Below are 14,669 nucleotides of genomic sequence, written 5' to 3' on the forward strand. Positions count from 1 at the left end.
AAATAAAAATATATTCGAGTAAATGCGAGGTTATTTAATCATTATCTTAAATACGAATCCCTTTATGTATCAACAGATGATATTCACCCTTTCTCTTGTGTGTCTAAAAATTGTCATCTTTTTAAAACCTCATTCAATGTTCTACCCTCTGTAATCTGTCTTTCATGTTCCCTCTTTAGCATATGGGTAGGACCTCAGATGCCAGTTTAGGTGCGGAGACTGCTTCGCTTCTGCTTAAGAGTGAAGGGGGAGAACGTTGCCGAGTGACCTATCGCAAGGGACGGTCTTCTCCCATCGAATGGGGACCTCATCCAATAGCAAGCGAGAGGGGAGGGGCGAAGCATGTCACTGCTGGAGGTGAGGGGCCAGATATTATAAAAGTAAGGTAGTGGGGGAAAATATGTTTTCTGCTGTGGCTAATAATCCTGTGACTGCCCATGTATAGCATTGTTCAAATGATGCCACAGCAGATTTACAGGTAGTGCGCCAGAGAGAACGGCTGGCTGCAATTTCCTCGCATGAGTCATGGCTGATGTTGCACACCTTTAAGTTTGTTTTCAAGAAGTCTTTATAACATTTCCGCTGTCTTCCTCTTTATTCACAATGTGGAAATGCCCTTCCTAGAGATGCCCGTAGAAGACCAAGATGTCGAACACAGAGTAGCTTGGCATCAATGAGGTAGGCTTCTATCCCGGAAATGTGACAGCGCTGGAGAACCTCTGTTTTATGTACCATGATCTGCCATTCAATGTTGGTGATCTTGCACAGGCATTGCGTGTGGAACTGCTCCAGGTGCTTGATGTGTCAATGACAAGGAGTCCAAGTCTCATTACCATACAGAAGGGTAGTTACCACCCCTGCATGATGGAGAGCCTCACCCTATGTATGTTCCAGTCTGCCCTGCATATTGCCAAATGCACCACCAGCTTTCGCCATTCGGGCAGTGATCTTGGCATCGATAATTGCATCCTGGGATACAGTGCTGCCAATGTAGCAGAACTTGTTCACAGTTTTCAGTATCAACAATTTGTTCAACACCTATTAAGCCTGTTCAACAGGACCCGTGCAAGGATGTTCCCAGCTGTTGCCAGCAGAGAGATGCCACGGTGGTTGGTGCAGCAAGAACGGTCACCTTTCCTCTTGTAGAGGTGGATGATCTTGCATTCTTGTATTCCTGGGAAATGGTGTTCCACTCCCAGATGGTATTGAAGAGTTGGGTGAAACGGAGAAGTCGATAGCTTCAACCATGCTTGAACAACTCTTATGGAATGCCCTAGGCTGGAGAACCTTCCCACTGAACATTTGTTTGATGCCTCAGCATGTTGCAGCCTCGCTTGAGGGTATAGAGAGATGCTGTTACAGTGGAAGCTGCAGTCGCACATCTTAAACAGAGCTGGCGATCATTTATGGATCCACTTGTCAAGCTTTCCACAAGCTGCTTTGCAATGGAACACATCGTCTTAGATTGTCATTCTGGGTTCTCTGTACTATAAACCCTACATCCTATTATTACCCATAGTTCACTGTGATATTCAAGACGAATACTCTATGGACTTGTGTGTCTTAATAATCACAGAACCAACTATGGTAGGCTGACTCATAGCTGTAATGGGAATTTACTGAGAGAGTTTAGAATTGTGTTGTTTCACGCATTGTGGCTTAGGTATGCATCTGTGTTGTTACAGGTTGTCCTGTTCTTGATGAAGATAGCCGATGCTGTACGAGTACAAATCAAGCCGGTTTCTTTGATGTTCCCTTCGGCTTATGTCACGCACCCCCCGGTGTCCTTGAGACATTCTATGCTTGTCACACTCCCCACATACTAACCGATCCGAGCCGTCTCACCTTTCCAGGCCTCCTTAGGTAAGGTGCTTAAATGAGTCTTTACGCATTTTCTGTCCGACTTTTCAAGCCATTAGATTATGTGGACTGTAAAATGTGTACATGGATTGTGTATAACATATATCTTGGGGTCTCATGTGTCATTTCTCCCAGCCATGGCTTCAAGTGTGACATGTTCTTGAGGAAAAAAATACAAAATACGGACGCTGCAGTACCATGGATGTTTATACTTACTGTCCCAATACTTCTTGTAATATTGTCTTGTTTATCGTGAATGTGTGTTTGTAAGATGTTTGCAGATGTCTTTCAGTTATTTCACAAACTTCACTCCACTATATCTCTCATGACCTCTGAACTCTGGGAAGTTCCTGTCTTACTGTCGTCCTGTGGTTGCATTGTGTGCTAATATCTACAGAATGCAATGCAGCAACCTAACCTCCTGACTACGATGTATTATTGCCACTCCTACATCAGAACTGGATCAAAATCTTGGCATGTCCTCCAAAGTAGCATTACAGGAGAGCCAAACACCCAAGGATTGCCGCTACACCCACATGCCTTAGATGCACCTCCAAAAAAAGGAATTTCTTATGATTATCAAAAAAAAAAAAAAATAATAATCAGCCTTACTGACAATGACGAAGAAACATTATAGACAAAGAAACAGCGCCCCTAATCCTCCACCAAACGAGCCCCACTAATAGTGTTAATGAATGGTGAAAGGGGAGAAAGTGTACTTTTGTTTGTTTAGACAGAGTTTGTTAAACCAGAGTTTGTTTGTTTGTTAAACCAGAGCAGTTTAGCGTCATCTCATCGCAGGATTGTTACAAAATTGTTGACTATCTGAAAGGAGTGCAAAGGTTCTGAAAAGAGATTCCAAGTTTGAGTCGGGTGAGTCCTGCAGCTTCCGTGTGAAGTCGCTTCCATTTCTGCACAGACATTCCTTGCCCCCATCACCTTATAAGCAGAATATCTGGGAATAGTCATGGCAACAGCAGAAACTGGTGAGAAAGTGGTCTATTCTCCAGTATTGCAGATTGTTATCTGAACACTAACAGGCTTCAAGTTTCCAGGACAGCACTACCTCAAGTCAGGGCCAGATTAACTTTCTGTGACCTGGCTCCAAACAAATATGTTCGCCCCCATCCTCCCTGCACCTCTCCCTCATTGACAGTGCAGTGATGCCACGCGCCAGTAAATGACTATATTGCATAAATAAAATGTGAACTGCCACAACATGACAAAAATGATTGTGTGGATATATAAATATATATATATATTTTTTTTAATTACGGATCTGGAAACCATTTGCATTGAACATACAGATGTCCCAAAAGTCAGTTATGTCGTTAAGTATGTGTGTAGTCAGATCCCTTTCCTTTTGTCGAGTGGGAGAATCAAAGGCGTGCGTTGCGATTTCTTTTAGTGAGGTTATTACATCTATTAAACCATCCTATCTGCATGACCCCTTCGGCCCATCACGCTCCATCACCACCCGCTGGCTGCTCGTACCTTGACTTCCCGAGAGGGGGTCTCGCGGTTCCAGGTCTCGGCTCCCACGAACGTTGTAACTCTTGTACGATGACCTTCGTGGTGCTGACACTGTTACTCGTAGAGAGCGAAGCCACGTGGAGGAGTAACTGGGGTCTCCTGGCAGGAGCCGAGGCTCCGCCCGGAAAGGTGGGCCGGAGGACCCTATCCAATCAGAGGTGGACAGTGAGGGGCGTTTTCGCCAAGGGCCCCTCCCGGTGGAGAGAGGCCAATAAATCTCCGAGACTCTCTGTAAAAACGGAAGCTGTAATGGGTCGAGTTTGCTTTCACGGTGGTTGTGAGCAGTCAGTTTTGTTTCACGGTGGCTGTACGGGATTCTGGAGTTTCACGGTGGCTGCTACGAGGAGTTTAAAAGAAGGACAGAGCGATGCTGACCTCCCTCTGTGGACCCCGATTGTTCACCACCCGAGCTTCGCCATGAACCACGAGTCCCTACGTGCGACTGGGCACCGGACCAACGACCTTTGTTAGGTGCCGCATCGCGGAGCACTCCCTTCCTCCGACGGTCAGGTACACCACCGAACTCTGACTCCCAGTTTGTCTCTCTTCACGGCTGCGAGGGTCCAATAACGACTCTGGGTTTCTTTTCATTTTGTGTGTGTGTCTGCGTGTGGGCCCGTCTTCAAATAGATCTGAATAAGAGTTTTTGCTCATTGTAAATATTCCTTCTTGCTTATTCGCGTTTAGTCTTGCCTTTGTCTTTTTATTGTAAATAAACATTTGTAGAAATATTCCCAGTCCGTTTCTGTCCCTTCTTGAATTGGGCCAGCATGGTTCGGATCTGAGTTTAGGCGGGGTTTTATCGCCGATAATCCGTTCTATCCAGCCTGCATGGCTTTGGCAATTTCCGCCTGGCTGCACCCGAACCGGAGTTGGTAGTTAGTAGATGGAACTCTACCGCAGTCGGTAGAGTGACCCGATTCGAGCAAGACGTGCTGAGGGCGTGGTTTCCCCGGTAGTCGAAATCGCGTAGTTAATTAGGTAAATTGGTTATAGACAAATAGACCCTACGCTACGCGGTTGAGATATTGGCGACCACGGTCGGTTAAACGACCCGTCGGCTCACGGAGTTATCTGAGCGACGGCCTACAATTTCAGGGAGATTGGTGGGAGACAACGCAAGCTTTCCCCACCTAGTGGTCGTTCTCGCCACCGACCCCCGGCCCACAACAATATATATATATATATATATATATATATATATATATATATATATATATATATATATTCACACCTTTTGAATACAGAAGTTTGTTGTTTTTTTTTAAAGCAGCATTAAATTCGATATCTATTCTTTGTCGAAATGTGAGAAATTTTTTAGGACATCCCGAAGACGCAATAGCACAGTGGGCTGTTGCTGCATAAGTGATGAGGTCCTTAGGTTTGAGTCACTGGTTGAGGCAGAATTTTTTCACACTAGCCCCATGCAGGAATTTATTCCTATTTATTTCAAACAAACAAACAAGCAGTCATAGACTGGTACTTACGAAATAGTCAACTTGACATCTGACCTTGTCTAATAAAAGCTGTCTCTGGAGAAGGTAGCGATGCAAACCAGAAGTTTCTACGATGATTCTATATGAAACCATCAAAAATCGAATGTTTGAGCTCACTGTGACCTTGACCTTAGACCGATTTTGACCAAAATCTAATCAGCACTAGGCATCACCCTCCTGAATCATGTGGTGTAACTTGACATTGGTAGCTTCTTCCGTTCTCGAGTTACCGTAGATTAACATAATGTAAAGGTCACACTTGACGGCCCCCCAACTCGAAAGGATGCCAGGGCGGGCGCGATGACATCAGCGCGCACACGCAAAGTCTTTACGTGACTCAACGACGCGTCTGCTCGAGCGCGCTGCGCCACGTGACGAGCCGTGATGCGGCGGGTGAAATATTTTTATACAATCTTAAAACGTCTCCAAAACATCCGTTTTTTTACCAGAATTTCGACAACCGAGTGTTCAGCGTCCTAAACGATCGCAAAAACCGAAGACATAATTAAAATCAAAGTTGAAACGAACTCGTAACGTCGAGCGAAGCAAAAATACTCCATTTCTCCACAGGAATTTACGGAATTATTTAATATTATTTTATATTACTGAAATTTTTAAAACAGCCGTAACTCGACGAATTGACACACAAATTCCGTATATATACATATTGTATGTATATATATATATATATATATATATATATATATATATATATATATATATATATATATATATATATATATATACTTGTACACCTTTCAAATACAGTAGTTTGTTTTTAAAAAGCAGTATTAAATTCTATGTTAGTTATCAAAATGTATCGTGATGTATACATTAAAAAAAACACTTTTGGTCGTAATGGGCCCCCTCTGGGTGTGGCCCAGTGTAGAGGTACTACTTGTGCCATTTTTAATCTGGTCCTGCCTCAAATCATCATCCCATCCTCACCCAATCTTTTCTATCCTCATTACACACTGCCTCCCCTTCCCTTTTACCTCTTTCCATCTATTTACATTTTGTAATGCTTCCTTCATGTTCTCCCCATATTCATTCAACCACTTGTTGCATCCACCTGATGTCACACTGGGTCAATATGTGTGCTTCCCTCTACCCTCTGTTACCTCAAAATTCCATGAGCCTTCGTCTTTGTATACACAAAAACATATCTGTCAAAAAGACACGACAGAAAGGTTGTATGAGGCTCCAGCAAGAATCTTTGCCAACTGTAGCTACATGAGTTGTATCTTGTTTAAGTCTGATGTGATGGCAACTGAAGGCACCACACAACACCGTGTTGCACATTGGTCACATGATTTTAACAATACAGACAAGGTATCCGTGTTTTGACAAATGGTTATATATTTCAACCCTACTGGGATTGTTAATTGTGCTGTGCATGAATAGAACATGGGAACAAAAAGGGAAGTACATTTCTGATGTATGGATGGTCAAACGAAACCTCTTTTAAGGGAAATCATCCACTGATTTCAGAGGACACTCTGTAGAGCGCATACCTTTGCCAGGCTGAACAGTTTACGTTTTGTATCCCACTGATAGCCTGGATCTGGATTCGGACTTTAGCCAAAATCTAATCGCTTTATTCTTGTCTCCTAACCAACTTATCCATCTAATTTTGTCATAACTCGTCCATAACTTTTTCAGATATTGTGCTATATATTGTTCTGAGCCCAATCTCTCAATGGTAAAGACTCGCTTAAAATATTCTCGAACCTTCACGAAAATCAAATCAATTCTTCCTTGTCACACACCCAACCTGTCCACCAAGTTTCGGCTGAATCCGTCCTTAAGTTTTTGGGATATCTTGCTCACTGACAGACAAGGGTGAAAACATAACCTCCGTCCAACTTCGGTGGCGTAGGTAACAAGACCTTCATTCTCGATAGCCCCATGTCATCCACCACTGACTTTGCTTGTCTACCTTCATAATCATCAGGAAAAAAAAACCTAATTACAGCCTTTATTGTTTGACTCTGTCAAACATTATGGTTTGACTATTGCCACATTGCCACATTATGGCATAACATTGTAGTACGAGCTAGCTCAGCTCCTATATTCACCATATTTAAGGGGCCACTTCAGTGAAATCCTGTTCTTATGGGACCATTTTCGTTTTGGCATAAAGCAAGACCATTGAGAAAATGAATGACCACTTTTGAATGTGAAGCCCCATTTATTTATTATTTTTCACCAAAAACTAAGATGCCAAGATGGTTGTCGTTGGTCAGGGTAGATGTGGCTCCCAAAGGGTTGAGGAGTCCACTGCATTGCCCTTTATCGTTAGTGTTGGCCATTCCCGAAAGACTATCTCTACTTCTAAAGGAGGTTTGTCTGCGTGTGACTGTCTCCTGATAGTTCACAAATAAATTAATTTGTAATAGTGATTATACAGGTTGTCATTTTCAACATATGGACAATTATTGTCATATTTTACTTGATGTACATGTATGTGTGAATTTAGTGGATAACTTATTGGCCTCAGACATCTCCCAATGACCACGCAAAGCTCTTGTAATGAAGTCAGTGAGTGGGTCTGTCTGTACTGGATCTCAGAATTCCTGCATTCTATATACCCTGGTGACCTCATAATTTTCACTCTATTTGCGTTTCTCTCCATTATATGTATAGCAACACAATAGTTGATAAGATTATGCATGGCAAGAGCCAAATCTCCCCATCCATGAGAATTTCTTGCTTCTTTACTCTATTGGATTTATTTCCTGATATAAATCTTTCCAATTGGTCTCCTTCACCTTTCCATTTGCAATGCTCGCGTCTGTCCTCAATGCCTTGCACCATTTCCTTCAACACCTTGCCTTCATGCCCCGTCCTCTCTATCTTCCGTGTTTCAAGCCCATGCCTGTAAACACTTCCCTGTGCTATTCTCTCTTGCATCTCTTCGTCCCACGAACCCAGACATCACATTTGATCTGACACCTACCATGTTTGAAACCTCCGAAGCTGTGCACCTGCAATGCAAAAGGCTTTTTGCATTCTCCGTGTTCCGAAACATGTTTCTTATGATCCCAACTCAACAGCTGGCCACACTGGTGGAAATTTCATAACTGGAAGTGTTTTAGGGAAACCTTTTACTGCACTGAGCTTGACGATTTATTGCCGTTTTATGGAAATGGTTCAACGCAGGTTCCTGCAATGACTTCCCTGCGCAGTGCTCCACACTATGTACGCTTGAGTGTAAATTGTCTTGCCTTTGTGCTGCAGGGTAAGTGCACAGGAGTGTGTGGCGTACACTGTGCTCACCTGGCAAAGGTCCTGAGAGTATAATAAAAAAAAATAAACAACGAAAGAATAACAGTTTAGATATCTGCCATGAAAACCATACAAGTGCTGATGTTTCGGAACTTCCACTTCCTCTGAATGGGCAATGGTCAGCCCCACTCTGAGGATGGTCAAGTCCCAAAATGTCAGCACTTCTGCAAGTTTTTCATGGTGGATAACCTGAACGTTATTTTTCTTTTGTTCTGATATACTCTTGCACCGCCAACACACATCATTAGTTCTTTGCTGGAATTAGCAACTACCCCGCAATGATAGATCATTTGATCATGTTTGCTATCCGTGGACTTTGTTTGATTCCTGACATGCTCATGATGCAAAAGAAAATGATGCATCAAAGCTAATGGCCTGGCTATAAAAATAAAAATGTATTGTCTCTTGGCCTACAGTGGTGCTCAACAGTGGTCGTCTAAGCTTCTTGTTGAATTGGGATTTGGTGAGCAACGTTGCTGGAGTGGCTCTGTATCGGACAACTGCTATCACTGAAATCTCTTCACGTAAAGCTTGATTGCTCCTGGAGGAGTTTTTTGTGCAACTACACAGAAGTAAAACAAAACTTCTGTTATGATAAAATCGTGGACTGAAAATCAAGCAAAGCAACTGTGCCTTTATTAAACTGTCCTGGAACATCAGTGTGTCATAGGAGCTTGGTGTTGGCTTACTAGTTAAGGTGGTTGGCTTAAGATCCTATGGTCTTGAGCTCAAGCCCTTTTTAGGCTGCTGAATTAACACCAGGTGGGTTGACTCAGACTGTCATCCTTCTGAGGTCAGTGAAATGAGTAGCAGCATGCTGGGAGCAGCTGTGCCCTAGAAAATGATGCTTCCAATCAGACATAGGCTGCGGATGAATAAATAAATAAAAATTGCATCACCTTGTATTTTTGTAATAAAATCTAAGCTCATGGATAAGCAAGCCATTGCACTGACAGTTCGGCAGTTTGACAGTATGCAGATTCATTCATCCATTTGTAGCCTTGTGGCTGCTTGGCTGCAATATTTTCTGGAGGCACAGCTTTGCTGCTGATGCAGTGCTCCCTGTTAGTAAGCTGGTACTCATTTTGCCAACCTCAGAAGGATGACAGGCCATGTCAATCCACTTGGTGTTGGTTCAACAGAACAAGGGCTTTAAATCAGGATTCTAGGATCTTTAGCCAGCCACCTCAACCATGAAGCCAACACCAGACTCAATGTGTGGATGTAACAAGAAAAGAGATCAATGTATAGGAGGAATTCTCATAAAATATAGCAACCTGAAAATAGATGAAGAGAGGAAAGGTGATAGTTTATGAGGGTAGAAACGATCACAGGCAGGAACAGACATTGACCTGAGGTGGTGATGGTGAACCGCCAACTTTAAGAGTGGGATTTTAATAGACTGGGGAATGAGGTATCCCACGGTCGAGAAAAGATTAACAAAAGAGTGGATGTGAGTAGTGAGCCTGGATTTTGGGAGGGTTGCAAGGAGGGTGGGGAGGAGAGAAGGGGTGCTGGGGGAGTATGTGTGGCATGGAGGGACTAGAACCAGATGGATGGATTAAAAAGCAGAGGTAGCAACAACTGAGGAGAGGCTGTAGAAAATAGAGAGGCCACAAAACTTCAGTGACAGTGTAGCATTTATTAACTACATCATCAAAAGTGGACGGAGGTTATGTTTTCACCCGTGTCTGTCTGTGAGCAGGATATGTGAAAAAGTTGTGGACGGATTCGGACGAAATTTTGGTGGACAGGTTGGGTGTGTGGCACGGACCAATTGATTCGATTTAGGTGAAGATCCAGATCCGGATACTAGAATATCATAATTACCTCCACCCCTGAAGGTGGATGGAGGTTGTTTTCACCCCTGTCCGTTTGTCTATTTGTTTGTTACTTGTGAAATCGAAGATTCGCAAGTATATTCGTTGATCTGGTCTGTTATTAGTCCCCTACCAGTTTCAATGGAGGGGAATATAGGTTTGCTCAAGGTCTGTCCGTCTGTCCATCCATCTGTCCGTCCATCCCACCTGTGTTTTTTTTCAGACTTGTTCCAATACCCTTTAACCTATTTAACTGAAACTTTCTATATGACTTCATTTCGATAAGTTACAGAAATTTTTCAGTTTTCAGGGTATTTATCAATTTTTTCACAGAGTTGTGCCCTTTTTAAACTTACAAAATATCACACATTATTCATGGGTCAGTTTTCAGCTACCCTGACTCCACCCCACTCCGTTACACCCATTGGTTGGACAGCTGGCCTGAATCTACACCCAATAAAATCATGCGCTGCCATTGCATGAAGTGGCACAGATCGGTAGGCCTTAGGCCTGGGTGTTAGTCCATGGCCCAGTGCAATTGGAATGATCCCAGGAATATAACCACAATGTAGTACATATGCATGTAAGCCATACGCATGTTTTTTCTTCATGTATGTACATCAGGTTATTTTTAATACTAGTACGTGCCCATACGTGCGTGGTCATACGTGCGTGGCCGTACGTGCAGAAAAAAAAAACTTTCAAACCGCGAGCCAGAAACTACAACCACACAGGCCGTTCCTTCACTCTCGCATGCCCGTACGTACATGGCCGTACGTGCAACCCCCCCCCCCCCCAAAAAAAAAACTTTCAAACAACCACACAAGCCATTCCTTCACTCTCGTAAACGACGACTGGATTGGGGCATTGTGTTTATCTATAAATGCGCATAAGAAATCGAGAAATTATTAGAATACACTAAGTCATCACTATCCGGAAGTGGTGCGTGCCCGTACGGAATGTTCACATGCATTCCACGAATTATCGCTTGTATTGAAGTAACAACTGCTGTGATACTTACACACATACAGTTAATTAAAATCAAAATTAAAATCAAGTTTACCTCCCTGTCTTTGCTTGCCATGACATTCGCTGCCATGTAACCGGCACGGCCCATGACGTCATCGTCGGCTGGCCACGCAAGAGCCCATGCAGCCACGCCTGCGCAGCAACGTGTCATGTCATTGGTTGGTAAATAAATGGCCGCAGCAACGTGTCATGTCATTGGTTGGTAAATAAATGGCCATAACTTGGGAAGCACTTGTCCAATTAATATCAAACCTTAAAAAGGCACATCCTCAGGTCCCCAGCAATATAACTGGCAAGTTTCAATTAGATCGGATCAGTGGTTGTCGAGAAACAGCGGTCATAGACACACACAAACACACACACACACACACACACACACACACACACACACACACACACACACACACACACACACACACACACACACACACACACACACACACACTCACAGATTGCTGGAATTAAAGATAGACTAGTGCGTGCCCGTAGGTGCGTGGCCGTACGTGCAAACAACAACAAAAAAAACTTTCAAAGCGCGGGCCAGAAACAACAACCACACAGGCCGTTCCTTCGCTCTCACGTGCACGTATGTGTGTGCCCGTACGTGCGTGGCCGTACGTGCAAAATAAAATAAAATAAACTTTCAAACCGCGAGCCAGAAACGACAACCACACAGGCCGTTCCTTCGCTCTCGCGACAACCACACTTCCACACACAGAGTTAATTAAAATCCAAATTAAAATCAAGTTTACCTCCCTGTCTTTGCTTGCCATGACATTCGCTGCCATGTAACCTGCACGGCCCGTGACGTCATCGTCGGCCGGCCACGCACCGGCCTACGCAGCCACGCGTACGCAGCAACGTCATGTCATTGGTTGGTAAATAAATGGCCGCAGCAACGTGTCCTGTCATTAGTTGGTAAATAAATGGCCATAACTTGGGAAGCACTTGTCCAATTAATATCAAACCTTGAAAAGGCACATCCTCCGGTCCCCAGCAATATATCTGGCAAGTTTCAATTAGATCGGATCAGTGGTTGTCGAGAAACAGCGGTCACAGGCGGTCACACACACACACACACACACACACACACACACACACACACACACACACACACACACACACACACACACACACACACACACACACACACACACACACACACACACACACACACACATTGCTGGCATTATAGATAGATGAAATAGCCAATAGGCAAAGCCTATAGAAATGAAAGAAACACGGTGGGTTAGAAAGGTTCTTGTTCTTCATTTTGGTTCCGGCATCAGCTCGAGTGTGCATTGGAATGCAAACAATTTTTTTTTTTATCTCCCGAACATTAATCAGAACCGATAGGCAAATCGGCAAAGCATTAATCTCATAAAGTTGTGGCCGGACTGGGACAAAATTTGGTGGACAGGTTGAGTGTGTGACAAGTCGAATTGCTTCGATTTTGGTGAAGATCTGGAGTTGGATCCGGATGTTAGAATATTTTTAAACATTTAAAATGATTCTTCACCATTAAAATATTAGGTCAAAACTATTTTAGCAGGAAATTTCAAAAAGCTGTGGATGAGTTATGACAAAATTTGGTGGATGAGTCGGTAAGGTGAAAAGGTCAAGCTGATTAGATTTGGGTTCAGGTCCGAATCCAGATCCGGCCTATCAGTGGGATAGAAAATGTACACTGTTCGGTCTGGTGGAGGTGTGCGCTCTACCGAGTGCCATTCCAGTTCTGTTCTCATTTTTACATCGTCGGCTCATCATTGATAAGTCCTCCTTGGGGAAACTGCAGCCAGGAACCTAATGAACAGAGGGTCCTAATGAACCAAAATAGTCAGCTAAACTCAACCCATTTTGGAATTCTGGCCAAAGACTTGTTTGAGAACATGAATGAAAGATTCCACAATATCCTTCCTAATTCAGTCAACCTTAGGTAAGTACCATTGCCAAACTCCAAAATTTTGCTATGCAAGTATATGTGCTCGGTTGATAGAGTATCAAGGAAGTACAAAGGTTTCAATAGTCAACAGATTGACTCGTACAACATTGACAACACTGCATGATACCGTGCTCCCATAATGGTCCAAACATATATGGATTATAGTAAGTGCAGTTTTCTGTCTGTTTGTCCGTCTCTCATGCTACGTCATTATGTCTGGGACGTCATTACGGCACTGGACGGCTGCCTGACTCAAACATCCGCCATTTATATATTCATTTCAGGCCTAACTTGAGATGTATCAGTAGCTTATGATAATGCATGCATGCATACATGGGTACACCGGGGTGTGGTGAAGCAGAGTGATGTGACCCGCTCATGTTCCGATGGTGTGTTGTGCCCGTGTTCAAATAAAACCTGTTGTTCCTACTTCAGAGCCTTCGTCACTGTCGATGGGGTGCATTACAATGGTGACGAGGATGTCTTATGCCTGGTGTTGGCTTAATGGTTCAAGGGTGGCGGGCTTGGAATCCTCAGGTCCTAAGTTCAAATCCCGCTCAACTGTTGAATTAATACCGGGTGGGGTTGACTCTGCCTGTCATCCTTCCGAGGTCGGCAAAATGAGTGCCAGCATGCTGGTATCCTGTGTCAGAGTGGTGATTTTTGCCAAATAGCCAAAGAGACTGCTTAGGCAGCAACAACACTCTGCACAGAGTATGGTCCCAATGGATGGATGGAGGATGTCTTCGTGCATCGGCACATTGCAAGAACACGCAGTGGGGGATGATTGGGAAGACTACACCGATCGTCTGAAGCAGTACTTCGTGGCAAACAAAATGGACACCGATGAGGACGTTGAAAGGCGGATCATCAAACCTGTCATATTCACAATCGCCATGCATGGGGCGTGGGACCTTTGCGTTTCCCGTTCAGTGTGAAACACCAACAAAGCTATTGTTAAAATGATCATCAAATATTGAAAGGATAGGCCTCACGGGCCTTCCGCCGACACAGTATGTATAGGCCTCAGAAGCTTCATTCCTTGGCCTCACCTTCAGGCCGCTTCAGATGAATTAGCCGAGGTTTCTTCATACAGCAATTTCGTTTTTGGTTCGCGGGTGCCAGTAGTGACCACTATTTTCGTTGTGTCTGTCTGTCTGTCTGTCTGTTTGTGACTCTCTCCAGAGCATAGCTCCGTGACGTTTGATGCGATCTTGATGAAACTTGGACACAAGCTAGATATCATGGTCTAGTTGTGTCTCGTTGTATGAGGGGGCATCCCACGGCATTTGTGGGTGGAGCCACGCCCACTTGAACTTTTTATTCATTTTTTATTTATTTTTATTTTTTTCTCGATTTTTTTTTTCTCGCAATTTCATTTCCTAGAAGCTGTGCGTAATGTCCATAAGTACAACATATAAAAAATCCGATTTGATTTGGTCAATTTTGACGGAAGAGATAGGTTTTTTACGGTGGGGCTTCCTCAATAATGCCCGCGAACCATCGTCACCTCCCAGCTTCGAGTAACTATAATCGTAACACTCCGATCCCTTTGTCGAGACTGCAAAGGTACTGGATTGAAGCGGTGTATTATGCATGACGAAATGAGAAGCAGTGTACTAATTACCACGAGAGGAACAAATGAGCCTAGGTTTCTTCATACAGTAATAACAAAAATAAAAATAACAAGCCGGGAGGCGA

At 43.7% G+C, this 14,669-nt stretch overlaps 2 protein-coding genes across 6 annotated transcripts in view; both read left to right on the top strand.

The window, feature by feature from the left end:
• LOC147021246 (uncharacterized) overlaps positions 1-14,669 on the top strand; it is a 78,664-nt gene that overhangs the window by 3,594 nt on the left and 60,401 nt on the right. For all 5 annotated transcript variants that reach the window (XM_085891041.1, XM_085891043.1, XM_085891040.1 and 2 more), the window contains exons 2-3: positions 180-357; positions 1,686-1,863. In XM_085891041.1, the coding sequence (XP_085747167.1) occupies positions 183-357; positions 1,686-1,863 (353 nt within the window). In that variant the 5' untranslated portion in view covers positions 180-182. The remainder of the gene's footprint in view (positions 1-179; positions 358-1,685; positions 1,864-14,669) is intronic.
• The window catches only part of LOC147021247 (general transcription factor II-I repeat domain-containing protein 2-like), a 187,511-nt gene continuing 183,632 nt past the window's right edge, over positions 10,791-14,669 (top strand). Inside the window, exon 1 of the mRNA XM_085891034.1 lies at positions 10,791-10,919. The gene's annotated coding sequence lies outside the window, so the exon portion shown is untranslated. The remainder of the gene's footprint in view (positions 10,920-14,669) is intronic.

Source organism: Eptatretus burgeri, chromosome 8 (genome assembly GCF_056783735.1).
Source record: "Eptatretus burgeri isolate ZD-2024b chromosome 8, Ebu_testis_v1, whole genome shotgun sequence".
Classification (NCBI taxonomy): domain Eukaryota; kingdom Metazoa; phylum Chordata; class Myxini; order Myxiniformes; family Myxinidae; genus Eptatretus; species Eptatretus burgeri.